The sequence below is a fragment of the Monodon monoceros genome, unplaced genomic scaffold (genome assembly GCF_005190385.1).
Source record: "Monodon monoceros isolate NGI ecotype Baffin Bay Population unplaced genomic scaffold, NGI_Narwhal_1 Super_Scaffold_21, whole genome shotgun sequence".
NCBI lineage: Eukaryota > Metazoa > Chordata > Mammalia > Artiodactyla > Monodontidae > Monodon > Monodon monoceros.
In genome coordinates, this window is record NW_021703778.1 from 100764290 (window position 1) to 100790459 (window position 26170).

The following is a 26170-nucleotide window of genomic DNA, read 5'->3' on the forward strand; positions in this document are numbered from 1 at the left end:
GTGTGTGTGTGTGTGTGTGTGTGTGTGTGTGTGTGTGTGTGTATGCCTGTGCTCTTCTAAAGACTCATTTATGGCCCTGCCTGGTTACCCTTCGGGTACTAGGTCCTTATCCAAGGGAACACTGACTTCCCCCCTTCCTTCCTTCCTTTCTTCCTTCCTTCTTTCTTTCTTTTCCTTCCTTCCTTCCTTTCTTTCTCTTTCTTTCTTTTTAAATTGAAGTATAGTTGATTTACAAACCTCCTTCTTTCTTTTTAATCCCTAGGATAAAATGCCAAATCTCCAGTCCAGGCTGCAGAAGCCAATAGCCACTGATCAAAGGGGCACTGCTGGGCCTGCCACTCTCCACTTTCGGAGGCTCTGGGCTTTCCTCTCCTCCGAACACAAGGTCAGGCTGGGCTGAGGCTCCTTAGGATTCTGCTGTGGGGGAGAGGAAGCCTGATCTTATCCCTTAGGGAGCTCCTTCTAGACTTTTCCTACTGATCTCTATGTCTAGGAAGTGTGGCTGACGTTGGCTGACAGCTGATTAGGACCATGGTAATCGTTCAGAAAATCTAAGAACAGGCCAGTTTTCATGCAGTTTAAGTGTGCAACTTAGCCAAGGTCATCAAATTTAAAAAGCAGATTTTACTACTGGAGCCTTAAATGTGTTGCCATTTGAAGATAGTCTTTCAAAATCCTCTGTGGTAAGTGTTACAGGACTTTTTTTTTTTTTTTTTTTTTTGTGGTAGGCAGGCCTCTCACCGCTGTGGCCTCTCCCGCTGCGGAGCACAGGCTCCGGATGCGCAGGCCCAGCGGCCACGGCTCACAGGCCCAGCCGCTCCGCGGCACATGGGATCTTCCCGGACCGGGGCACGAACCTGCGTCCCCTGTATCGGCAGGCGGACCCTCAACCACTGCGCCACCAGGGAAGCCCTACAGGACTTTTTTTTTTTTTTTAAAGAAAGCCTTTGTATTATAAAAGCAACACTATTCCTAGAAAATCTAGTAAGAGAAGTAGAGTAGAAAGTCAAGGGAAAGAAAACACCTGAAGCTACATCACCCATCAAAGCTCCATCAGAAGACAATTACTTTTGATGTTTTTGTAAATTTCATTTCAAATTTATTGTTGATTTGTTAAATTTAATAATTTCTGCCTTAATCTTTTAAAATGTCCTTTCTTTTTTTTAAATAAATTTATTTATTTTGGCTGCGTTGGGTCTTCATTGCTGCACATGGGCTTTCTCTAGTTCCGGTGAGCAGGGGCTACTCTTCGTTGCAGTGGGTAGGCTTCTTATCGCAGTGGCTTCTCTTGTCGCGGAGCACAGGCTCTAGGCGCATAAGCGTCAGTAGTTGTGGCTCTCGGGCTTAGTTGATCCGCGGCACATGGGATCTTCCCAGACCAGGGCTCCAACCCGTGTCCCCTGCATTGGCAGGCAGATTCTTAACCACTGCGCCACCAGGGAAGTCCCAACAAATATATATTGAGTGCTTACTGTGAGTCAGTCACTGTTCTGGGCTCTTGAGGTACATCAGTGAACAAAGCAGATAGAGATCAGTGCTCTCCTGGAGCTTATAGTCTAGGCAAGGCGTATGGATAATAAACAAGAAACATTATAAAAAAGTAAATGACATAGTATGTTGGAATGTGATAAGTATGGTGGAAAAGAAAAAGTTAAGAGGGATCCAGAGTGATGGAAGGAGAGGGGAGTAGAGAGTGGCCAAGTTTGGCTTCATTGAGAAGTGACATTCAAGCAAAGCCTTGAAGAAGGGGAAGGTGACAGATATGTGGCTATCTAAGGGAGAAGCATTTCAGCAGAGGAACAGCCAGTGCAGAAACCTTAAGGCAGGAGTGTGCTCAGCATGTTTGAAGAACCCATGGAGGCCACTGTGGCTGGGAGGAGAAGAGTAGTAAGGTCGGAGATGCAAGGGGGAGCACAGATCATTTAGAGCCTTCTAGGTCATGGCAAGGATTTGGGTTTTGCAATGGTCTGAATGTTTATGTCCCTTGCAAAATTCATATATTGAAATCCTAAACCTCATGTTGATGATATTTGGAGGTGGGGTCTTTGGGAAGTGCTTAGGTTCTGAGGGTGGAGGCTTCATGAATAATGGGATTAGTGCCCTTATAAAAGAGGCCTGAGAAAACTCTCTTACCCTTTCCACTGAGTGAGGCTATAGTGAGAAGAAGCTGTCTATGAACCAGAAAGTGGGCCTTTACCAAACAACAAATTTGCCGGCACCTTGATCTTGGACTTCCCAGCCTCCAGAAGGTTAGAAATTAAATTCTACAATTCTGTTGTTTATAAGCTACTAGCCTATTGTATTTTTGTTACAGCAACCGGAACGGACTAAGATGGGCTTTTACTCTGAATGACATGGGGAGTCACTGCAAGTTTTTAAGTAGAGGAGACACCTGTTCTGGCTGACATGTTTAAAGGCTCACTCAGACTCCTGTGTTGAGGTTAGACTATAGGCAGGCAAGGATGGAAACAGGGAGAGAGATGACAGTGGCTCCCACCAGGTAGTAGCAGTGCAAGTGGTGACAGTGTTAGATTTTGATACATAGTGAGTTAGAACCAACAGGATTTTCTGAGAGATTGGATGTGAGGTATGACACAGGGAAATCAAGGATGACTCCAAAGTCTTAAGTCTGGGCAATTGGAAGGATGGAGTTACCATCATCTGAGAGAGGGAAGGTGGAAGATAGAGCAGGTTTGGGGAAAATATGAGAAGTTTAGTTTTGATATTTATTAGTTATCTATTGCTACATAACAAAATACCCCAATATTTAGTGACTTAAGACAACGATTTATTAGCCCAGTTTCTGTGGGTCAGGAGTGGTTTAGCTGTGGTCCTGGTTCAGGGTTTCTCCTAAGGTTCCAGTCAGGATGTCAATAGGGACTTGAGGGCTCAACTGAGGCTGGAAGATCCGCTTCCAAGATGGTGCACTCACATGGCTGTTGGTAGGAGGCTTAGTTCCTGGCTACATGGGCCTCTCTGTAGCTGCCTGAGTGTTCTCACAACTTGGTAGCTGGCCTCTCCCAGAGCAAGGGATCCAAGAAAGAGAGAAAGAGAGAGCAACCAAGATGGAAGCCACAGTGCCTTTTTGTGACCTAGTCCCCGGAGTTACACACCATCACCTTCACTGCACTAAAACCAGCCCACGTTGAAGGGCAGAGGAATTCGGCTCCACTTTTGAAGGAAAGCATATCACAGAGTTTGTGGACCTGTTTTAAAATTGTCACAGGTATATTAAGTTTGAGGTATGTACTAGGTATCTCAGTGGAGATGTCAAGTAGGCATTTAGTCCACAAACCATAAATGCTGGAGAGGGTGTGGAGAAAATGGAACCCTCCTACACTGCTGGTGGGAATGTAAGTTGGTGCAGCCACTATGGAGAACAGTATGGAGGTTCCTCAAAAGACTAAAACTAAGGTTGCCATATAATCCAGCAATCCCACTCCTAGGCATATATATGTGGAGAAAACTGTAATTCGAAAAGAGACATGCACCCTAATGTTCATGGCAGCACTATTCACAATAGCCAGGACATGGAAGCAACCTAAATGTCCATTGACAGATGAATGGATAAAGAAGATGTGGTACATATATACAATGGGATACTACTCAGCTATAAGAAAGAATGAAATAATGCCATTTACAGCAACACAAATGGACCTAGAGATTATCATACTAAGTGAAGTAAGTCAGAAAGAGAAAGACAAATGCCATATGATATCACTTATATGTGGAATCTAAAATATGACACAAATGAACTTACCTACGAAACAGAAATAGACTCACAGACATAGAGAACAGACTTGTGGTTGCCAAGGAGGGTGTGTAGGGGAGGAATGGATTGGGAGTTTGGGATTAGCAGATGCAAGCTATTACCCAGAATGGATAAACAACAAGGTTCAACTGTATAGCACAGGGAAGTATATTCAGTATCCTGTAATAAACTATAATGAAAAAGATTAGGAAAAACTATATATATATAACTGAATCACCTCGCTGTACACCAGAAACGAACACAATATTGTAAATCAGCTATACTTCAATAAAATAATTTTGTAAAAATGTAGACATTTAAATACGCTAGTCTGGGGTTCGAGAGAGAGGTCTGAGCTAGAGACATAAATTTGGGAGTCCAGAGCATACAGATGGCATACATATTGGGCCACTGCCTCTCTCAATGAGAATGCACGGCAGTAGGGCAGACAGGAGCTGTGCACTGGCTGCAAAAATGGCTGTGGTCACCGAGTCCACATGTAGCTGAGTAATGGGAGTACCCAACTGGGATGCATCCAAGGGATGTAGCATCCCCATTACAGAGTGGATCTGCTGTCAATTTCCTTCTCCCACATCCCTGCCCAATCCACTATCCTGTTACCCAGCTCTGGAAACTATCATCTTTCCGAGAGTGAGCTTCTGTCATTAAACACTCCCATTTCCCAGGAGGCAGAGTGAGAAGCTGGAAAGAGCAGGTGCTTTGGACTCAGCAGACGTGGATTTGAATCCGGGCTCCAGGTTTGTTTCCCTGGGCAGTTTGTGACTTTACTTAACCACTTCTGTAAAATATTATACTTGGATAATAATGCCCTTATGATAGAATGGATGATAGGACACTGTGAAAGCTCAGCACGTAGTAGGTGCTCAGTAAAAGTTAGTTTCTTTTTTTCTCAGACAGATTTGGAGTCTGGGACACTGGGGAATACATTTTATGTCTCATGATCAGGCTCCCAGGTAGGGAAGGGGCTGAAGCCATCACAGCCATCTCTGCTGCAGGATCAGCTTCACCATACCTTGGCGTCTGGCCCAGGATGGGACCCACGTGGTGGTCAGCATCTGGAAGCAGCAGAACGTGGACTGGGTGGTGGCGGTGCTGCAGGGGGAGCGGTTGAACGTGACGGGCACTGTGTGCCACATGGGGAGGGCTGAGAAGCGGGAGTGGCTGTTGTCCATGCTGAGGGGCCAGGGATGGGGGTGATACAGGTGTAGAGATCAGAACACACAGACCCAGCCTAGGGAAGTCAAAACACTCCTTAAGATAATTTTGGATATTTCCCAGTGCCAGACATATACCAACATCCCATCACATTAGTGTGTGAGGTACTCAATGTTGTTATAACAGCTTTACGGTGGGAAACAGACCTTAAGTGTCAGGGATGATTCTGAACCGAGCTCTGCCTCACTCCAAAACCCACATTCTTTTTTTTTTTTTTTTCTGCGGTACACGGGCCTCTCACTGTTGTGGCCTCTCCCATTATGGAGCACAGGCTGTGGACGCGCAGGCTCAGTGGCCATGGCTCACAGGCCCAGCTGCTCTGCGGCATGTGGGATCTTCCCGGACCGGGGCACGAACCTGTGTCCCCTGCATTGGCAGGCGGACTCTCAACCACTGCAACACCAGGGAAGCCCCCAAACCCACATTCTTTAGCATGACTATGGCTCTGCCCCTGGCAGGTCCCTGCAGGGTACAGATGCCCGAAGCCTGGTGAAGCTGGGACAATGCCCATGACAGGGGCTGGTCTGTGGACCGGAGCAGGGGAGATGCCAGGCTGGGGAGACCATCGTGGTCACTGTGGGAGTGGGCACTCTTCTTGGGGGCTCACAGAGAAAAGGTTGTTTTTGAAGAGCCTTAAAGGACAGTGGGAATCAGCCAGCTATGTTTTCCAGAGAAGAGACACCAGGTACATGGAACTTAAAGGGAGGAGGTTTCTGGTCCACAGTTTCGTCTCTTCCTCACCTTCTGTGCTGCCTCTGTCTCCCCCCAGGCCCTAGAGTCCTGGGGGCATCAAATTCCTGGTGTGAGTGCTGCAGTCAACCCCCTGGTGGGGAGCACCCTGGGGGCCGGTAAGCTGGTGGGGGACAAGGTGTGGCCCGGGAAGCATGGAGCTGTGAGGTTCTCTCCGTCTCCCAAATCTACTCACACACCTGCACGTGTTCCCAGCTGCCCCCTGTTCCTTGGAACCACCGCCCCCGGTCCCAATGGGTAGAGCACACCTGGGTCAATCTGCCCAGGTGGCCAATGATGCTGCAGACCTTCTCTACTTCAGCCTTCCTCCAAGCGCAAGGTGTGACGGGACACACCCACTCAGGGCCAGATCCTCTCTCCTGGCTCAGAAACCTGAGGTTGTTGTAGTCTGGACTCACTGGCACCCATTCTGATCCCTCCAGCCTGGCTGTCCCAGGGACACCTCACCTGTCCTCAGACACGGCTGAGAAAAGGGACCCTTGCCCGGCATCCCAGATGGAACACACTAAGCACAGCAGGGACTCCTGCTGCCTCTGCAGACTCCCTGCCCCTGCTGTTCTGAGGGCACCATCCTGACCCCTCCCCCGATGTGCGCAGAGGTGGGTCCTGCGATCAGCCAGAGCCGTTCCCTCTTTCCTCCTTGTCGAGTCTTCCTCCGCTGACCACCCCTTCCTTCCTCTCCTTGCAGACCCTGCCCCACTTTCTCTCTTTGGTTCTCACATTCCCTGGCTCTCCCAGCCAAGTTCCTCTCCCTCCCTCCTTTGCCCAGCCTCAGGCTTTTCTAGGAAAGCCAGATTTCCGCATCTGCCCCTAAAAACAGCACCGTTGTTTACCTTGTGCAAATTCTCACCTCTCCTCATTAAAGCAGGCACTAACACCCCAGCTTTCCTAACGTCCTTTCCTGATAACTATTTTCACTGACCTGGTTCTCTGGAGGGTGATGTGCCATGAGGAGAGTCTGGCGTGAATGACAGTGAGGGGTTCGTAAGCCAAATGCTCCTGGTGGGCGAGCAGGTCCCTCAGACCCCTCCTCCGCACTCTGGGAGAAGAGCACCCACACCCACAGCTCCTCCCCATGGGACTCCAGGGAGCGGAGGTGGCTGCTTCCCCACCCTGTTCTGATTGCAGATCCTGGTCGTGAACGTGAGGTCCCGGCTGTGCTGCTGAGCCAGGTGCTGCCCCTCGTGGAGAAAAGGGGGGAGGGCAGGGAGGGCCCGTGGAGTTGGGGGGACTCAGCCTTGCTGTCCTCTACACCAAGGGGACACTTGGGGAAGGAGCCCTCAGTGGAATATCCCAAGGAGAGGAGGTAGAAGGAGTGTGCTCTGGCTGCCAGGGTCTGTCCCCGTCGCCTCCTGAACCACATCTGCAGGCTACTTTGTCCCCGGGGATGTGGCCAATACAGCGAAAGGGACTGTCTGGAAGGAATGTGGCCGGCAAATTCCAAACCCACAGAAGAGCCCCAATCACCCCTGACAGGTTGTGTCCTCTGAGAATGGCAGGCCAGATGCCAGGCCCAGGGCCTGGTAGTGTAACCCAGAGAGCCAAACCCCTCCAAAGAGGCCAGAGGAAGTCCCTTCAGTCCCTCCCCTGCACGCCTCTGGTAGCCAAGTTTTCCCCCCTTTGCTTTTCACCTCTTCTTGTCTGAATCAGAAACAGTTCTAGATCTGAAACTCAGGTGACCCTAAACGCATTTCTCTCCTATGGGAGTGGCTGTCCCCTGGGCTGCTCCGACCTCACCCTGACAGCTGCCTCCAGGCTCCCAGCTCTGTTCTCCAGAGACCCAGCTACTGATTGGCCCTGCCCCTGTGACTGGTTCCAGGGAGTCCTGGGCTTTCCCAGCAGGGGAGGCTGTGTCAGCACCCTCTCAGGCCCAAAAGATTTTACTTCTCCCCAGAGACCCTGGCCCCATCCCCAATGTCCCTTCTTCTCCCATTATAGCTCAGTTCTGTCTCCTCGTCAGAAGCCCATTTTCTGGGACCATCTGCTTCACACTTGTGCTCACCTTTTACCTCATCACACCTGTCTGTCTCCTCACAGGGAGGCTCTGTGGTGCTCGTTGCCACTGCTGCTGTCTATGTACCTCCACACAGTGAGTGGGGAGCTTTGGAAGGGGGCAGTGGAATGGATGCCAGGGTGTCGGGGAAGTGAATATTGATCCTGTGTGATAAAAATATCCAAGTACACAACACTGAACATCTCTCTGGTCCACACTTAAAATCACACTCATTGCCTTTATCTCATTCAAACCCCACACCCCCAGGGCTGCCGTGGATGGTTGTACAGGTTGTTCACTGTGCAAAGGCACCAGGTCCAGGGACAGGGACAAGTGGGAGCTGAAATCCAGTCTATGCTCTGCTCGCCAAGCCACGCACCCTGGAGAGGTACTCTATTCTCCTGAAGGAAAGGGGTGTCTTGAACATGCATTCACCAAGTCTGGCACCAGAGGGGCTGTATGGGCTCAAAGGAGAGTTCTTTTAAAAACTCACACCAGGGGGCAGTATAGACATGGCATTCCTGTGACTATCGACAGGCAGCGCTTATAAACCACATAGCAGATGAGGAAATTGAGACCTAGAGATCTTAAGTGACTTGCCCAAGGTCGACCAAGTCATGGTACATCAGGGGTCTGGCCTTGGGTCTCTTCAGTCCCATTCCCTGACCTCGCACCTAAGCTTTTCTCTCTGGGTCGAGCATAGACCAACATAGCCTCTGCCTTCCTGAACTTTCTTTAAGCCCGGGCTTCATCCTGCTCCTGCTTCAATTTTGTTCCTTGGTAATTCCCAGGGGTGGAGTGGCAGGCGCGTCTGAGTTGGGTCTAAGGGAGAGCAGGTTTATCCTCCACAGCCCTGGAGGTCCAGCAAGAGCTCCTCCCCTCACTGGCAGTGTACTTTTACTGTTTCTTTTTCCTTCTTAGTTGCTGGACCAGTACCACCAGCAAACTGCCCCACTGGGACTTACCAAGTCCTTGGCTGTGGAGCTGGCCCCATAAGGGCATCCGAGTGCGTGGTGTGTCTCCAGGACTTGTCAAGACTGACTTCAGCCAAGTGGTGAGGATTCGGCAGCTGCCAGCAGTTCCCATGCCAACCACCCTGTGCTTTCCCCGGCTGGGCAAGCCGCTCGGGGCTCTGAGAACAGCAGCCTCTCACTTCTCTGTAGCAGAATCAGGGCTCTGGCTTCTGTGAGAAGATCCAGTGGAATCCCCAGCCCCGGCCCTAAGCGGGGTCATCTTCGCTGAAAGGCACACATCTGCCAAGAGCAGCCACTCTTTTGCCCGTCACAATCCTATCTAGCACTGACTCTCTGAATTTTTTCAGGTTGAATATAATCTGGCTGTGCAAAACTCTTTTAAAAATCTCTGTGGATCGCAGAGGTAGGTGGGGTCCCCAGAGGAGACAGGACTCTGATTGCATCCTGGCTTATCAGAAATTCCTCTCAACGAGTCTGGGGTTGCACAGCCTGGGAGCCGGGAGCTGGAGGACAGGAGGAGCCTGGGAGGCGGGAAACAGGGATGGAGGTATGCTGGGCCCTCCAGCCAGGTCAGCAGGGAGACAGAGGTCAGAGTTCATTAGCACAGGCACCGAGACTGCAGTTCTGTCCCCCTTCCATGCAGGGCAGGGCGGCCAGAGGACCGTGGGGACTCTGTCCTTCCTGTGCTGTCCAGACGCCAGCTACATCACTGGGGAGAACGTTGTGGTGGCCGGCTTTTCCTTGAGGCTCTGATATCCACCACCAGGACCGGAGGCTGTTGCTCTGGGTTTGGATATTGCATTTCGCCCTGGGAACCAGATGGTGATTGGCTAGGAGAATGAAGGCCAGGCCTCTAGGAGGTGTTGTAGGTGAATTCTAAGACAAATCTAGTGTAGGGTATGGAGGTGGGGAGACAGAGTTGCTGCTGAGCAGTTGCTGAGCTGAAGTCTTGATTGATTTTTTTTTCTTTTTTTTACTGGCAATGAACTTGTTTTGAAACTCTTAACCTCAGCTTCCTTGTGAAGATGGCAAGTATGAGCAGCTGCCTTGCCTGCAAATGCTATCCCTGCGTCAGTGGTCCATCTCCTCACCACTACCCCCTTCCTCAGGAGATCCTTCCTCCGCGCATGTCACCAGCCCTCAACTGAAACCGTGTAACTCTGATTGGGACCTGAGCCCACGTGCCAGGACTCAAACCTGGCCAAAACCCTGCTTGGGACTCGAACCCACTGTCTTTTAATTAGAATTACTCACCTGGTGTCTAGACTTACTGAGGCTCAGGTTCTTTGTGTCTCAGCACAAAAGGAATTCAGTGAGAGACAAAGTGATAGGTAAGAAGTGGATTTATTTAGACAGAATCACACTCCACAGGCAGAGTGTGGGCCATCTCAGAAGGCGAGAAAGGCACCAGGGTATGGGGTTGTCAGTTCTTATAGGGGTGGGTAATTTCATAGGCTAATGAGTGGGAGGAGTATTCCAGCTCTTTGGGGAAGGGGTGGGGATTTCCAGGAATTGGGCCACCGCCCACTTTTTGATCCTTATGGTCGGTCTTGGAACTGTCATGGCGCCTGTGGATGTGTCATTTAGCTTGCTGGTGTGTCCCAGTGAGCGTATACTGAGGCTCAAGAGCTAGTGGAAGTCTGCCACTTGTCCACTATCTTGGACCCATTTGGTTCTAATCAGTTTATGTCATGTCCTCGGGCTATGTCATTCTTTCAAAAGTTGTGCCCTGCCCCCTTCCCTCCTGTTTCATCCTGAGATGCGGAAAAAAGTCTTTGCCTGGGGAGTTAGGGAGGTGGTAATTAAATGTCTTGCCCAGTCTCCCAGGAGCACACCCAAGAGCCTATCCCTCACAAGGTTAGTGGCTCCAAGAGGAGATTCACCTCCTTTTAGATGTCTCCCTCCCCACCTCCCTGCCTGGGAGCAATGGAAATAACCTGGATGAGGAATGGACGATCTGCTAAGAGTCCTTCCTCTGCCACTGTCTTTACCTTTTCTGGTCTTCATTTTTCTCAGCTATTAAATAACGGGTTGGATTAATAGCCCCCACCCCTGCCCCCCTCTATTTTTCTGTGAGACTCCCTCTGTTTCCTGACCCTCTAGCTTCTGGGTCCCAGTGGTCTCGGTGGTTCCAGCTCCCCTCAACATATGCCACTCTGAGCCTTGTCACCACCGCAAGGTTGTGGCTTCTCTCATAAACACGTTCCTATCAGGGAGCAAAGGAAGCTGGAGAAATCTGGGTGCCTCAAGGGGCGGTGGCTCAGACAGATCCCCAGCTTCACCCCACACAGGGGGTGCCCTTCCAGTCAAGTGGCTGTTCCAGTCCTCACCCACATCCTCCTCAGAATTCACACCACCAGCTCCACCACCTTCATCAACACCGAGCTGTGAACCTTCCCTCACACGCCTCCATGGCTGGCCCAGGCCCCCAGTTTTCCCCAATGACTTTTGAAAACTGCCACCACTCTTTCCTTACAGCTTCACTTTTATTCACTCTGAGCAAGGCCCTTGCTGCACACTTCACAGAAAGAACAATGGCAATAATGAAACAGGAGGGAAGGGGGCAGGGCACAACCTTTAAGAGAATGACGTAGCTCTAGGTCATGACAAAAGCTAGTTAGAACCAGCTAGGTCCAAGATGGTGGAAGATTTGACTTCCAGTGGACCTTGAGCCTCATTATATGCTCATTGTACTACATTAGCATATGCTAAATGACACACCCACCAGCACCATGACAGTTCTAAGGCTGACCATCAAAGATCAAAAAGTGGGGGATTTCCCTGGTGGCACAGTGGTTAAGAATCCACCTGCCAGTGCAGGGGATATGGGTTCGATCCCTGGTCTGGGAAGATCCCACATGCCATGGAGCAACTAAGCCTGCGAGCCACAACTACCACACGCCTAGAGCCCGTGCTCCACAATAAGAGAAACCACCGCAATGAGAAGCCTGCACACCGCAAAGAAGAGTAGCCCCCACTTGCCACAACTAGAGAAAGCCTGCCCGCAGCAACGAAGACCCAACACAGCCAAAAGTAAATAAATTAATAAATTAATTTTAAAAAAAAGTGGGGAGTGGCCCAATTCCTGGAAATCTCTGCCCCTTCCCCAAAATAGTTGGAATAATCCTCCCACTCATTAGCCTATGAAATTATGCAGCCCATAAAAACTAACCATGCCATATTTCGGGCCTCTCACCTTCTGAGATGGCCCTCACTCTTGTCTGTGGAGTGTGTTTCTCTCTAAATAAATCTGCTTCTTACCTATCATTTTGTCTCTCACTGACTTCTTTTTGCAACGAGATATCAAGAACCTGAGCTTTATTAAGTCCTGAGAGGCGCAAGAGGGAGGGAAGGGGATATATGTATACGTATAACTGATTCACTTTGTTATACAGCAGAAACTAACACAACATTGTAAAGTAATTATACTCCAATACAGATGTTTTTAAAAAAAAGACCTGAGACCAGGAATGTGATATCAATTAAAAGACCGTGGGTTCAAGTCTCAATCTGAGTTGCATGGTTTCAACAAGATGGTACTCATCACCCTTCCCCACTCTGGTCTAAAACTTACTTGCATTGCTTCTATTCCTCCCCGAAAGCCCACACATCAGTGAAGGAGGTGCGTGTGTCTTCCCTCTCCAGGGAACTCCTTCCTTACCCACTTGGGATCTCATTCACTCCCACCCCTCTAGGCACCTCATTCCTTGAAATTTCTTCTCTCTTATCTGCAGCTTCAACCTCTCAGTGGTTTAAAGACAAAACCAAATCATCCAACAAACAAAACTCATATCTCTGATTATCCTGGAGCCATTATATTATTTCACTCCTTCCTGTAATAGTTCCTTGCTCCTGTGCCCTCTGCGGGGGTTTTCTCATCATCAGTGCGCATGCTGAAGTTTTCTTTTCCTGCCTTTTGGGGTGTTTAGGAATTTAACATGCAGATCGCTGCTGCTCTCCACATACTCAGATACTCAGCAGGGTCTTCAAGGGTTCTTCCACAGTCACAGAAGTAAGCCTCTAAGTCTGTTGCTGTTTTATTTTTTGTTTTTTTTTCTTGTCTGTCTCAGAAATTGTTCATTTCTGCACTAAGTCTACAGGGTCCCGCCTATGGGTTTCATGGCCTGCCCGATCACCTATTCTGTCATTTGAGTCCTGCGTCAAAGAAATTTTCCTTAGGTATCTGGGGATTGGGGGGTGGGGGGAGATATCTGCCATGGATCTCCTTTCTGATTCTGGAAACAAGTTAGTGTCTATAAGTGTCACCTTCCAGACAGGCTTCCGGGACACACTCATGACATTTCTCAAGAGAGTTTAAAGTGTGCTACCCACAGAACTGGGGAGGCTCTCTCGGCCTGACATTTTGGGGCCTTAGTCATCCATCTGGGGCTCCAACCAGGCAAAGTAGTTTCCCCAGCTCTCCCCTGGTGGGTATCCCAAGGCTCATGAAGGGGCAATCTGTATCCCACAGCCCCAGCCAGGAAGCATTTGGCCACCATGGTAAGGAGCCATGCCTGGACATGAGAAGTGGAAAACCTCACACCCATTGGGGGAGCAAGGGAATTTACAATATTGGAATCCCTTCAGTAGGGCCTCCACAATACGGGTTGGTATTTCCAAGCTATCTATACGTGTATATGTAGAAGAAGGGTCATAACAAGGGTTACAAATCACTATTTCCCCATCAGCTCCCAAGGAGCTCCATTGGCTTCACAGACTTTTGCAGGAAGGACCTTTCTCTACACATTGTTGCTTCTGCTCATAAAAGAGGACACTTTGTAGAACTCAGCCCTTTCAAAAGTGTCGGTGGGGAAACACACACCCTTCGCTCTGCCGCCTTATTCACTTTCCCCTATAGATAAACTGATCTGTCCACATTACTGATGGGGGCTTACAAAGGCAAGGCAGTGTCCCCTGTCTCTTCCCCTTGGGCCACCTGAACTTAGGTGGGCTCAAGTGACCTTTCTAGTCTCTAGTGAGCAAGGCTTGCCATGTCTCTGTTCTGGGTTGAAGACGTTTGACCTGAGACTTGCTGGGCACATCAGGTCAGCTCTACTCCGCCAGTTACCTTCCATTTAAAGATGAGGTAATGGAAAGCCTTGTTCTCTAACTTAGCATTAACGGTATGAAGGTGACCCTGACTGTGATTCCATCTGTCCCCTTTGGTGTGAGAGAGGACTGTGATCAATAACTAATGGTCCGGAATACTTATATTTCAGTTTGGGAGAAAGTGATAAATAATAACTGTGAGTCCGTGGGGGCAGATTAGCTCAAGTCAGTGTATAAATCATAGTTTATGAGCTATTTTACAAAACCCTAAGATGTACTTATGGATCATCTTAAAACAAGATATCTCATTTGTACCTAAGTGGTGTGTACAATTTCGTAGAGTTTAATTTCTGACGGTTCTGTCCTGCTGGGGATTTTACTGTAATTGTCGAGGTGGGAGCAGGTTAGCAATAGGGTTTGTGGCATGGGTTGGCTGTTACCAGGGCTGACACTGCTCCCACAGATGTCTGCACATCTTGCTCTTTTGTCCTTGATATCCCTCAGACCATCCTTTCCTTCTAGAAAGAAGCACATATGTGCCTCAAATAACTGATGTACAGTTAAAATACATATTGTAATTGATCTGTGTATTCCTAACTTGCCATCCCTATCACCATCTGGTTTTATGTCTACCTAGGTGTACATATTGTTATCCACCGTCTATCGTACCTCAATGATCTATTTATCTGTCTAGATAACTGGCAACTTCCTGCGGTTCAACTAAACATCTGTCCCTTCATCCATCCTGCAACCTGTTCGGGTAACAACCCGCTCTCCTTAGGACCCACCTGCTCCAAACCGTTAGCTCAACCCCTCATAAAAGGGATTACAGAGGTGAGTGGTGAAGGCCACCTGAGTTGAGCTCCAAGGCTACTCCACCTGCCCATCTTTCACCTACCCTGCCAAGCATGTGTCCGGCATTGAGGATGACAAGTGCTGGACCAGGAGTGCCCAGACAAGCAGGGAGGGGGTTCACAGGCTGGATGGCCCTGGGAAGAGGAAGCGAGGGTGTGTGTGAAAGGAAGAGGGGTGGGTAGGACCGTCTCCAAACCTCAGTTCTGTTCCTGAGTGGTTTCCCCTCTGGATCTAGGTCCTTATCAGAAGCTATTTTTGCTTCCTTCTCTTCTGCTTTTGGCTCTTCCTGGGCACAAGCAGCAGTCAGTCAAACAAACAAGAGCCACCATCTCTTCCCCCCCCACCCCCAGAATAGTCCAGGTCTTCCTTTCCCCTGGTGACAAGTCAGGCTGCCCTGGGGCTCCCACCAGGTAAGCAGTGGAAACACTGTGGTTGCGTTTGGGGTGGGGACACCTCAGTTTTAAGGCCTGCTCCTATCCTTCTTGCTAGACGTGAGGTCAAAGTCTCCATTATGATTTTGAGTCAGAGGCAAAAGACTAGCCCAATGGATGCCAAATTGGCCAAAAGGCAAAGCCGGTTCAAAAGCTCCAAATTTAAGGAATACATTTCACTCAGCTTTACTAGCACAATGTTAAAAATTGTAGCCAAGTTTTATATATAGTCAGATGGAGATTTTTTAAAAATTTAGGTACTGTGACATTTCTAAATTTTTTCAATAGGCGTAAATTCAAAAAACGTCTTTAGGTGAGATGCTTGGTTAAATATAAGGCTGTTTATCATGAATTTAATGTACCTTTCAGGGCTGGAATTGGATATTTAACAGCAGTCATGTTTTCTTAAACAAAATAGAGACATATGGCTTGAAAAATGTATGCTTATTTGTGGGAAAAATGGAACAAACACTTGAAAGTGGGACTTTTCTGGAAAATCTGGGTCATAGAGTTGTGTATTTTTTTAGAGGATCCATGTGCCATCAGCAGAGCCCAAACTGTTTAATAAGACTTTAGCCTTTTTGTTCTGTGCTGGGCAATCTTGAGCACCTCAGTTGCTCTGGGCTCAGGTGCAACCAAGGGTGGTTTTGTTGCAGAGGCAAAAAGAATGGACATTCTTTACCAGCTACTGGAAATGTAAATCCAATGTAAGTTATTATGTTATCCATGATATATCATTTTTAGTTGGTAGTGTTTTTGAATCAAATATCTGTAAATGCCAAGAGTAAAACAACTCTTCAACATATGTAGTTATTGCTGTGTTCATTAAGGCTTGGATTCATATTAATTCACTGACTCTTTCACCAGTTTCTACTGAGAACCAAGTAAGTGCCAAGTATGCCATAGGGTTTGGGGGTATGGAAAACAAAGTGGTCCCTGACCTCAGGACGCACCCAACCAGGTATGTAGATAGGTATATCGACACGTCGGAACATGGTAAGTGCTGTAACTGAAGGATGAGCTGGGTTTGTGGCCATATGGACAATAAGCACATCAACGACTATCACCTCCTAGTCTAGGTGGGATAAGAGGAGATGGAGGAGTTAAGCTAGGGAAACAAGAAGGAGAATGACATTCCTGACAGGGGAAACGGCATGTGTAAAATTGCCAGACATTTAGGGAACTTGGTTTGGTATTCCCGGGGCTCAGACACAAAGAAGAAGGAGCAGTGGGAAAAGAAGATGGAGATAAGAGCAGAAGCCAGAGTCAGAAATCCCTCAATGCCAAGGTGGGAAAACTGGACCCAGTCTTGAAGACAACAGAGGGACAGTAGAGGGAGCTTTCTTATCTAACATTTTGTGTCTCCCAGCTTTACGCAAGGAACTCAGACTAAGTTCCTGGCCATGTTCAGGCCTGAGACATGATCTTCTGTCCCAGACAGTTGTTGAAACTCCGGACTCTGCGCTTCGAGTGTCTCCATTCACTCATCACTGAGCATCTACTCTGTGCCTTGCATCACACTGAGTAATGCTGACACAAGATTGAATAAGAAAAGTGAATTGATTAGTGTAGTATCCTGCTCTAACAGATAAAATCCAAAATTGCAGTGGCTTAACACAGGGGTCAGAAACTGCCACCCACAGTTACCAGACTGCTATCTGTTTTTGTAAAGTTTTATTGGAATATAGATGTGTCATTCATTTATGTGTCACCTATGGCTGCTTTCACACTGAGATGGCAGAGTTAAGTAGTTGCCACAGAGACCATACGGCTTTCAAAGCCTAAATACTTACTATCTGGCCCTTTATAGAAAAAGTTGCTGACCCTTGACTTAACATAGTAGAAGTTTATTTCTTTTTTATGTAAAGTCCAGCTGGAAGCAGAGAGTTCTGCTCCACAGAATAGAGGCTGATGGAGGCTCTGCCATTGTCAACACATGATTTCCAAGCTAACCCTAACGCCAACGTCTGGGAAGCCAGGAGGGCAGAGAGAGCGTGCAAAGGTTCTATGGGCCAGGCCTGGAAATGTCAAACAACACTTCTATCCACATTCCATTAGCCAGAACTCAGTCACATGGCCCCATCTAAACACAAGGGAGTCTAGGAAATGTTGGAGCTGGCTGGGAAGCAACCTTCTAGTGATAGCTCTACTGAAGGGGAATCAGGGTCTTTGGTGGAAAGCCATCTATCTCCCACAATATGGCCCCTGCTTAGAAAGCTTGTGCTTGCAGTAGGATCACCACATGTGCACAAATAATCAGAGTGTAATCGTTTTTTTTTTCTTTTTTTGCGGTACGCGGGCCTCTCACTGCCGTGGCCTCTCCCTTTGCGGAGCACAGGCTCCGGACGCGCAGGCTCAGCGGCCATAGCTCACGGGCCCAGCCGCTCCGCGGCATGTGGGATCTTCCCGGACCGGGGCACGAACCAGCATCCCCTGCATCGGCAGGCGGACTCTCAACCACTGCGCCACCAGGGAAACCCCCAGAGTGTGGTCTTTTAAGAGGCTTAAACCTTGATGACTTTATCAGTATCCCAGTAATGATGGAGCTTAACAGGATACATCACGTTAAAATAGGTGACAATAGTACAAAGACTAGGCATAGTCCCTCTTCCTTTTACTGTCTAATGGAGTAGAAACATCAAGTGTACACCTTATGAAAATAAATATTTGTTAAGCATCTGTCGTATGCTGTACTAGACCCTTTGAACACACGACCTCTTTAAACACGTGCCATGGCCAGAGGAAGCCAAGACCAGGTGCATCTGTGCTGGCCATGTGAGTGTTCTCCCACCTCTGTCTCTCCTCCCTCCTGCTCATTTTAATTCTGGAGGAGTAGAGGCAGCCTTGTAAGAGGGAAAGGAGAAGCCCTGGAGGGGGAAAGAGAGAGAAGAGGACCACGCTCCCTCCTCTCATAAATGCTTCCAGGATAAAGCCAACACCCAAGCTGGAGAGGGAAGAAGCTTTCACTTAGAAGAGATTCCAGAATTGTTATTACCATATTGGACTGGACCAATAATCACTAACATGAGACTATTCTTGTGACCGAAGGGGAACAGAGGGCTTTTATCATCTAAGAGGAATTTCATCCAGAGGCAGGGCAGGGCATTGGAATAGGGAATGGGGTGAGGGAACAACAAAGGTGTTTTTCTGATTTCATCCTGCTCGTTCACCTTGCCAATAACATTTACAAATACTGGGATCCATGGAGTTAGCTTAAGCAAAAAAATGACTTTATTAAAAGGTTATTAGGGAGCTCCTAGAACCTTGGAAGGCTGGAGAACCGGGCTAGAGGCTAAAGCTCCAGGTACATTGCCCACACCAAAACACAACACTGGCTTGACTGTTGTCACCAGGGAACCCAAATGTTCCAGGTTGCTCTGACCAGAATACCAGGGACTTGACATCACTGCAGTTGCCACCGATGCCACATCAGTGCTGTGCCTCTGTCGGGAACCCAACCTTGAGACCACCACAGCCTCCGAAAGCCAGCTGGCTCTGAAGCCACAGTTGCAGCAGAATGAGGAACTTATTTCATTTCCTTCTGAATCAGTCTTAGGTGAGGCCCTCTGATTGGTGGCACCAGTGCCTGTGTCTTACTGCAGAGGAGGTGGGGAGAGTCCTTTTTGGCTAGAGAGACTATGGATGGGGAATCGTTAGTCAAAATTCTTCAGATATTAGAACTGTCTTCAAAAGGTGCCAGGCAGCCATAAGACATTCTATGTCCAAGTTCAACACAAGTTTAAAAACTACGTGTATAACCTAGGAAACGGTGGAGATGGTTTTCATAATACAAAGATGGTGGTTCTAGGGCTTCCCTGGTGGCGCAGTGGTTGAGAGTCCACCTGCCGATGCAGGGGACATGGGTTCGTGCCCCGGTCCGGGAAGATCCCACATGCCGCGGAGCGGCTGGGCCCGTGAGCCATGGTCGCTGGGCCTGCGCGTCCGGAGCCTGTGCTCCGCAACAGGAGAGGCCACAACAGTGGGAGGCCCGCGTACTGCAAAAAAAAAAAGATGGTGGTTCTAAACTCAACAAGAAGTGACCTTGGGCAAGTCATTGAACTTCATTGTGCTTAATTCTTTTAATCTATCAAATGAGAGACTGGGCTAAGTAATTCTAAGCTCCTGTCCACAGAAAGAAACAGAGATGTATTTGCAAAACCACTTTCAAGTCAATCAGAACTTGAGGACAAGTTTTGAGCTTGAGGAGGTGCCATGGGGGCAGATGTGGAAAGGGGGACAACTTCTATTAAAGAGCAGTCTAGTCTCAGACTATCCCCCAGGACACTCACTGAATTCTGACTTGCACTTTGGGGCGGCACTTGGTTTGCCCTGGGCGCACCTCTGCTGCACTGCCTCTTCCATTCACCGCTGGTGAAGATAGATAATGGTGGCTGATAACTGAAAACAGGAGCAAACTGAGGCTTGTGGGCTTGGTCTGCTCCTGACCCAGCCCTGCCCCACCTTCCAGTTTCCCTCAGCCTCTCCCACTCCCCAGAAGACCTTTGTTCCTTCAGGTAATTTTAGCTGTTGAGTGCTCGAAACTCAGACTTTTATGACATGGTCACCTTCAAAGATTATCTTCAAGTCCCACAGCAGAATTCTTCAGAAGTAGGGGCATGTTTCCATAAATGCCAGCGATATCCCAGAAAAGCAGAGGTTTTGCTTTTGTTTGTTTTTTAAAATAAAATCATCCTGCACTTTTCCTGTCTCTAGCACAGTTCCCTTGGTGACACCCAAGGGTCTCTGAGTCTCTGGACAGGAGGGAGCAAGCCCATCTTTCCTGGATCGATATAGCAAATGAGTTTCTAAAATGAGGTCCTCATCTCTCGTGTACCTTCAATTTCAAACTTTAACTACGGATCTAGAGAAGAAAGTGCAGTCGTTGTATGATGACAAGACACAAATGACTAAGACTATGGTTAGGAGGATATTAAATGTTCTGATTAAGGATAAAATGTCAAATTAATTTCTCCCATCAAATCAGTTATCTACCCGTTGTGGAAAGCAGCAGAAAAGTAATGACAGGATATATAGAAGCCTCTTAGGAAGGTGGAAGTCTATTTAAAAATGAGTGAATTTTAATAACTTACTGGCAAGTGAGGAACTTAGAATTCTAAGTACATGGAGATGAATTTAGCAAGCTGTTTTCCTCGATGGAAATAACTGTAGTTATTTATGTTCAAAATGCTTTGAAGGGGTGGAAATGCAGCAATACCATCTAACATCATGTCCAGTGGAAAGTCGTGGGAACTGGAAATCCAATGCTATATAATTAACTGGGCTCAAATTGTTTCTACTTTTTCTGGGCTTCAAATGAGAGGATCTTCGATAAGAAAGGGGAGCTTAGTGGATTTGGGATTTGCAAAGAATGAACAAACGTATGTGTTAGAAGCATCCATAAATGCAAGGTAAATAGGACCATTAGGGGTTGGTACCCCCTCTGAAGTCATACTTTTCTTTGAAAGAATTTATCAGATAACTCTAACAAATAGAAAGAGGTATGTCATTGCCGATGTCCTCAAGAAGATCACTACAACAAATATAGTTCCTGGTTTCATAACCTCCTGTCTGATCATAGAAGAAGGGCCAGATCTGAAGTCTAGACATAGAAAAGACCTGTAATTACTAAAGGCATTTGTCAAACAACTCTGGTAGAGAGATAAAATAAGGAAAATAGGTCCCTCCAGATTCATAAAAATGGCCTCTGTGCTCCCAAAGACTTCTATTACTCAGCTCCTAATGGCCAGGGCCACTGACATGCCATCTACAGTCTTAGCCCAACCCTTGTTTCTTTTTCTTTTCTTTTTTTTTTTTTTGCGGTACGCGGGCCTCTCACCGTTGTGGCCTCTCCCGTTGCGGAGCACAGGCTCCGGACGCGCAGGCTCAGCGGCCAAGGCTCACGGGCCCAGCCACTCTGCGGCATGTGGGATCTTCCCGGACTGGGGCATGAACCCGTGTCCCCTGCATCGGCAGGCGGACTCTCAACCACTGCGCCACCAGGGAAGCCCCCCAACCCTTGTTTCTATATCAGTTGCCACCGAGGCAAGTACAGCATTAGTGATCTCAGTCCTAACTCATCCTCCTCGGCCCAGCCTTGACCACTCCCTTTTACTTCCCACATCTCTATCCCTGTCAGTCCACCTGAACATGGGTCCAGCCCTCCCACCACCCTCCTTCCTTTCAGGCTGGCACAACCTGTCAGCCAGGGCCTCTGTTGGTTCTAGCCAGGCCTAGACTCCAAACAATCACTGGTCCAGGATCTAGGTCAGGGCTCACGCTAAACCCCAGACAGGTAGAGATCCTGTTGCCTGTGGATGGATACCTTAAGTCACAGTATCTGCCCCAGGGGATCCCTGGTCCTCAAACAGCCAGAAGAATCTCCCTCTCCCTTTCCCCAGCTGCTGTTGTGAGCCATGTTGTAACTCACGCCGTTTGCGGTATTCTTCGTACACTTGACTTCACACTCTGAGCTGAACTTCCGGAGCCCTCTTTGGCGGGGGCGGGGGCTCCTCATATCAAGAACTTACCACTGTTGTCTTTTAATTGCTTCTGACTTATTCTGCAGGTTATATGAAAAATTCCTCAGTCTGTAGAGAAGTGAGATCTGTGACAGATTCCACCTGCTCTGCGTTTAGCTGCAGTTGCTACCACATTCACCAAAGGAGGAACCTGTAAATCCTTGGCTCTGTTTGACAATGGACAAAATGGTCCAGCTGCCATGTCATCCCTGATTCAGCCCAACAGGTGTCAACTGGTCTTCATTAAAACAAGGCCTCCTGTTTGACAATTGTCATTGTTCGTGGTTTCTTTACATTAAAAAAAAAACAACAACAATGGTTCACCCCCCTCCTTATCCATAATTACAATATTCAGAATTGAGAAGGAGTGAAAAAAGTAAGGAAATAATTCAAGAGAAGTTTGGAGATCTGATTTCCAAATAAAAGGGGTTTCCAAAGGTGAAAAAAACAAACAAAAGGATAAAATCAATACTCAGAGAAAACATTATATTTGAAAAAAAATTGCAGCGAGTACATCCAAAGCTCCAGGCAAAATCAATAACAAAAGCAACACCATGACATAGTTTCATAAAAAATTAAAACTATAAGGGAAAAAAAGAGAATTCTGCAAGTTTCCAAGTAGAAAAAGTAGGTCATTTTCAAAGAGCGAAATATCAGACTAGCTTTGGCTTTTTCCACTGCAAGGAGAAATGCCTAATGACACGGTGATGACATCTTCTATGGAAGGGATAAGCTGCAACTCTAGAATAATGGGCCACATCAAGCCATTTGTATAGGGAGGCAACAGAGAGACATTCTCAGATCGGCCCAGTTTCAAAAGAAATGCGGCAGCCAGGGGCCTCGTTTGAAAAGTGCTCAAAGCCACAATGTACACTATGCAAGGCTAAAATTAGTGGTAGAAATTTTGAATGGCTAATGGCTAAAAAATGAACCCGTGATAATTATTGATAGCAACTATTGTTAAAGAAGTAGGGATAACTCTGGAAGGGTTATTTATGACACCAGCTTAATTATTTGAAGTAAAGTAAGACACAGAAAGCATAAAAGAAACATGAAAGAGAAAACAGTGAGAAATATCATATTTAATTATGAATGGGAAATTAGCGTAGGGAACAAGAAGCACAGACAAAAAGAATAGTAGCCTTTTTCTTCCATGAAGGGGAGCAGAACAGCTTTCGATTCGGGTAAGAGATCATTAGAATGCTTACAGAATGGTTTACGATATTCATGTATGTCTTTTAAATAGGGCTTTTTCTGTCTTCCAAAACTTTTTCAAAGATAAAGGGGGTAATATAGTTCATATAAGCAAAGAGACAGATCCTAAACATTGAAAGAATGAAAACCAAATGTACCAAATACCAGATTTAATATAAATCATCTAAACCTACTGTTAAAAGCCAGTTTCTGCCTAAATCAATAAACAAGATTAATACTCCAAAACGTTAAAGTTAGAAAGTTGGTCCAAGATAGGTCATTTAAAAACAGTAAAAACAAATTAAAAAATAAATTAAAATTGATAAAAATTAATATCAGATAACAGAGTTGGAAACAAAATTGATTAAGCATAGTATAAAGTTTCAATAATAAAAACACCAATATTCAATAAATGGATGGTACGATGAAACAATAAACAGTAGGAATATAAGATATTTTCCATTGCTATATTTTCTTTCATCTTACAGAGAACTGAACCAAGCCCAATAAAAGACTATTTTTCACTCTCACTGATCTATCGTAGACCTTTTTTTGTGATTCTATGGACAGAAGAAGATGTATATTCTTGGCTATTAATATATCTGCAAACTTGTATGCTAACTTAATACTATTGTGGGATCAAGAGGCAGACATACATAAAACCTACAACTGGGTAACATTGACCAGAGAGGGTTAATCTTGATATAAATTATTAAAACATCATTGGATAATGTTCACTAGGCCTTTGGTGAACTTTTGAGCATTTCCACGAACTATGGTTCATTTAGTGTAATGGTGAATGTGAGTATGAAGGCTGGAAATAGATCTTTCTTATGCATCATTATATAGATAGTAATCTTCTCATTTGGATTAATATTAAGGTAACTGGAAAAACAATATCACTCATTTATAGCTTTTTTTTTTTTGTACAAGAGAATAATATATCCTCAAAGGAGCCACCCCCTTCCATTTACAGAGATTACCAGAGAATAGGGATTCTGTGAAAGAATTTGACCCTGCACCTCAAATAAAGAAAAGCTCTAATGTGGAAAGGTACGTGCCCTGAAACCCTTCACTTGTCAAGCCCTGGAGCAAGTGCTGAAAGAAGGTGTGTGAGCAAAGGGGACTGTCCAGGGTTCTGTATATCAAACGGCCAGGTCTCACCTGGGGAGGCCGAGGAGCCGATGCTGCCTCGAGGAAACTGTTTCTGCCTATGAATATTAATTTAGGCTCTGAAGTCTCTGAGAATTAATGCCTGTCCCTGGGAGGGGTGTGTGTGTGTGTGTGTGTGTCAGTAGTTGTCTATTAGATGATTGGGGTTAATAAGAAGACATATAGGCCTCACAATGGCAGGAGCCCCCAGGAGGGCAGGACTTGGAGGCAAATTTCCACCAGACTTCCCGCTGAAGTGCTTATGATTATTTTAGGCAAAATAACCCACAGCCTTTGGAAAGTAGACTGTGGAGTTATTACTGTGCTTCACTGATACAGGCAGAAAGGGAATTAGACCCTAGAGAAGGCAGATCCATTTATTGATGCTAAAATTAGGGAGCAAAAGTTTGAAGAGAAACAGGAAATTTGATGGTCTCAAAGTGTCTCTGCACAAGATTTACAAAGGGAGAAACAGTCTCCACAACTGTGGAGAAATCAGGCAGGCATCGCCTTAGCCAAGTGATCCAGGTCAACATCACCAGTAACAAGACATATTGACACCACGTACCCCCTGCTAGGATGCACTGGGGAGGGCACAACCTCACCTCTGTGGGATACTAGCTAAAATGCACAACCTCAATCTAATCGTGAGAAAACATCAGGCAAACCTGACAGGCATTCTACAAAATCACTGAACAGAGCTCTTCAAAATTATCAAGGTCACGAAAGACCAAGAAAGACTGAGGAATTATTACAAATTGGAGGACAGTAAACAGTCAGATCAATTAAATGCAGTATGGGATCCTGGGCCAGGAAAAACTAGTGAAATTTGAATAAACTGTGTTTAGTTAATAGTATCGCCTCAATGTCAATTTCTTCGTCATGATCATCATACCATGATTATGCAGGAAGACAACACGGAAAGCTAGGTGGAAGGCATATGTAAACTTTGTGAGTACTGGTTTTGCAATTTTTCTGAAAATTTAAAATAATTTCAAAATAAAAAGCTAAAAGAAATATAAAGAAATAAACTTTGCTTCTAATTGGCTTTTAAAAACAATACTAATAAATGGGAAGAACAAGAAATTCAAAGTTGTCTAAAAAGATTTTTCTACTTCTTATACTTTAAATATGTAGTCGCTTTCAGTTATTAGTGAATAGTCTCATTTTCCAGGTATTGACAAATTTAGACCAGTTTCACATCAAAGCTTTAATCTCCTGCAATTTAGACCTTTTCCTCAATCCCTGGATCAGTCCTGACTCAGGCTCAGAAACCTGAAGCCCGGAAAGGGGGTCCTGGTTGGCTTTTCATTCTTTCACCTTGTTCTTTTCCCTCCATTTCTCCATGACCCTGTGAGCTCCAGTTCCCCTAGGGTTGATGCTGGGAGAGGAGACACGCAGAGGGTGGAAAAGGTCTTTGATGACCGGGACAGTTGTAATCTGGCTTTGGTACCCTCTGTGTATGACCAGTGCCCAAATGCTTGTCTCTTATGGGATGATTCTGGGGTTCATTGGAGACCTTAACCTGAGCATTCCTGACCCCACCGACACTCTCCTGCTGACAGTTGTGGCTCTCACACTCAGACCTTGGCACCCTGCCTCCATCCCCACCCCGGCGCCTCCAGCCTGTTCTTGGTGGGATCCTTTTCAATTCCAGCTCTCTTCCACAGGGCCCACAGCAGGTCACAGGAAACACACACCTTTCCCCAGAGTCGGGGAGGGTGCCGCTGTTCCCATGGCAGCCTCTTCTCGCCTTGCCCACGGAGGCAGCTTTGCCACAGACTGTGGCTTTCAGAAGCTTTCCCCAGCAGTGACTCAGGTACTAAACCCTACATCCCCCAAATTCCACGGGATTCGTGACAAGGTCTCTGAGTTGCTCTTATGAACCCTCCCCAGCGACTTGCCTTAAACTAAGAGGGAAACAAACTCGGGAAAGGAGAAACAGCACGCTGCTCTGACAACTCTCCAGTTTCTCACTCTCTAAAGAAACCGTCTCTTCTAACATTTGTTCTGCCTCTCGATGAATTCCTGGCCTTCTCTTATATGACCCTGAGGCAGAGATGAAGCTAAAGGTGGAAAGAAAACAGGTATTACCATCTCTTCACAGCTCCTGAATAGGTAGTTCATGACTTAGTTTGGTCTTTGGGGCCTTTGCTGAAAATCTAAGACAACAGGAAAAGTCACATCTAATATCCTATTATTCCATCAAAATTAAAAACGTACGTTTCCTAGGGAACCCTCCTACTCTGTTGGGGAGAATGAAAATT

The 26170-nt window shown here is 46.8% G+C and overlaps 1 protein-coding gene across 1 annotated transcript in view; it reads left to right on the plus strand.

The window, feature by feature from the left end:
• The window catches only part of DHRS2 (dehydrogenase/reductase 2), a 160173-nt gene that overhangs the window by 54863 nt on the left and 79140 nt on the right, over window positions 1-26170 (plus strand). The window contains 4 exon segments of the mRNA XM_029237129.1: window positions 4438-4509; window positions 4768-4885; window positions 5757-5855; window positions 6866-6880. Of these exon segments, the coding sequence (XP_029092962.1) occupies window positions 4438-4509; window positions 4768-4885; window positions 5757-5855; window positions 6866-6880 (304 nt within the window).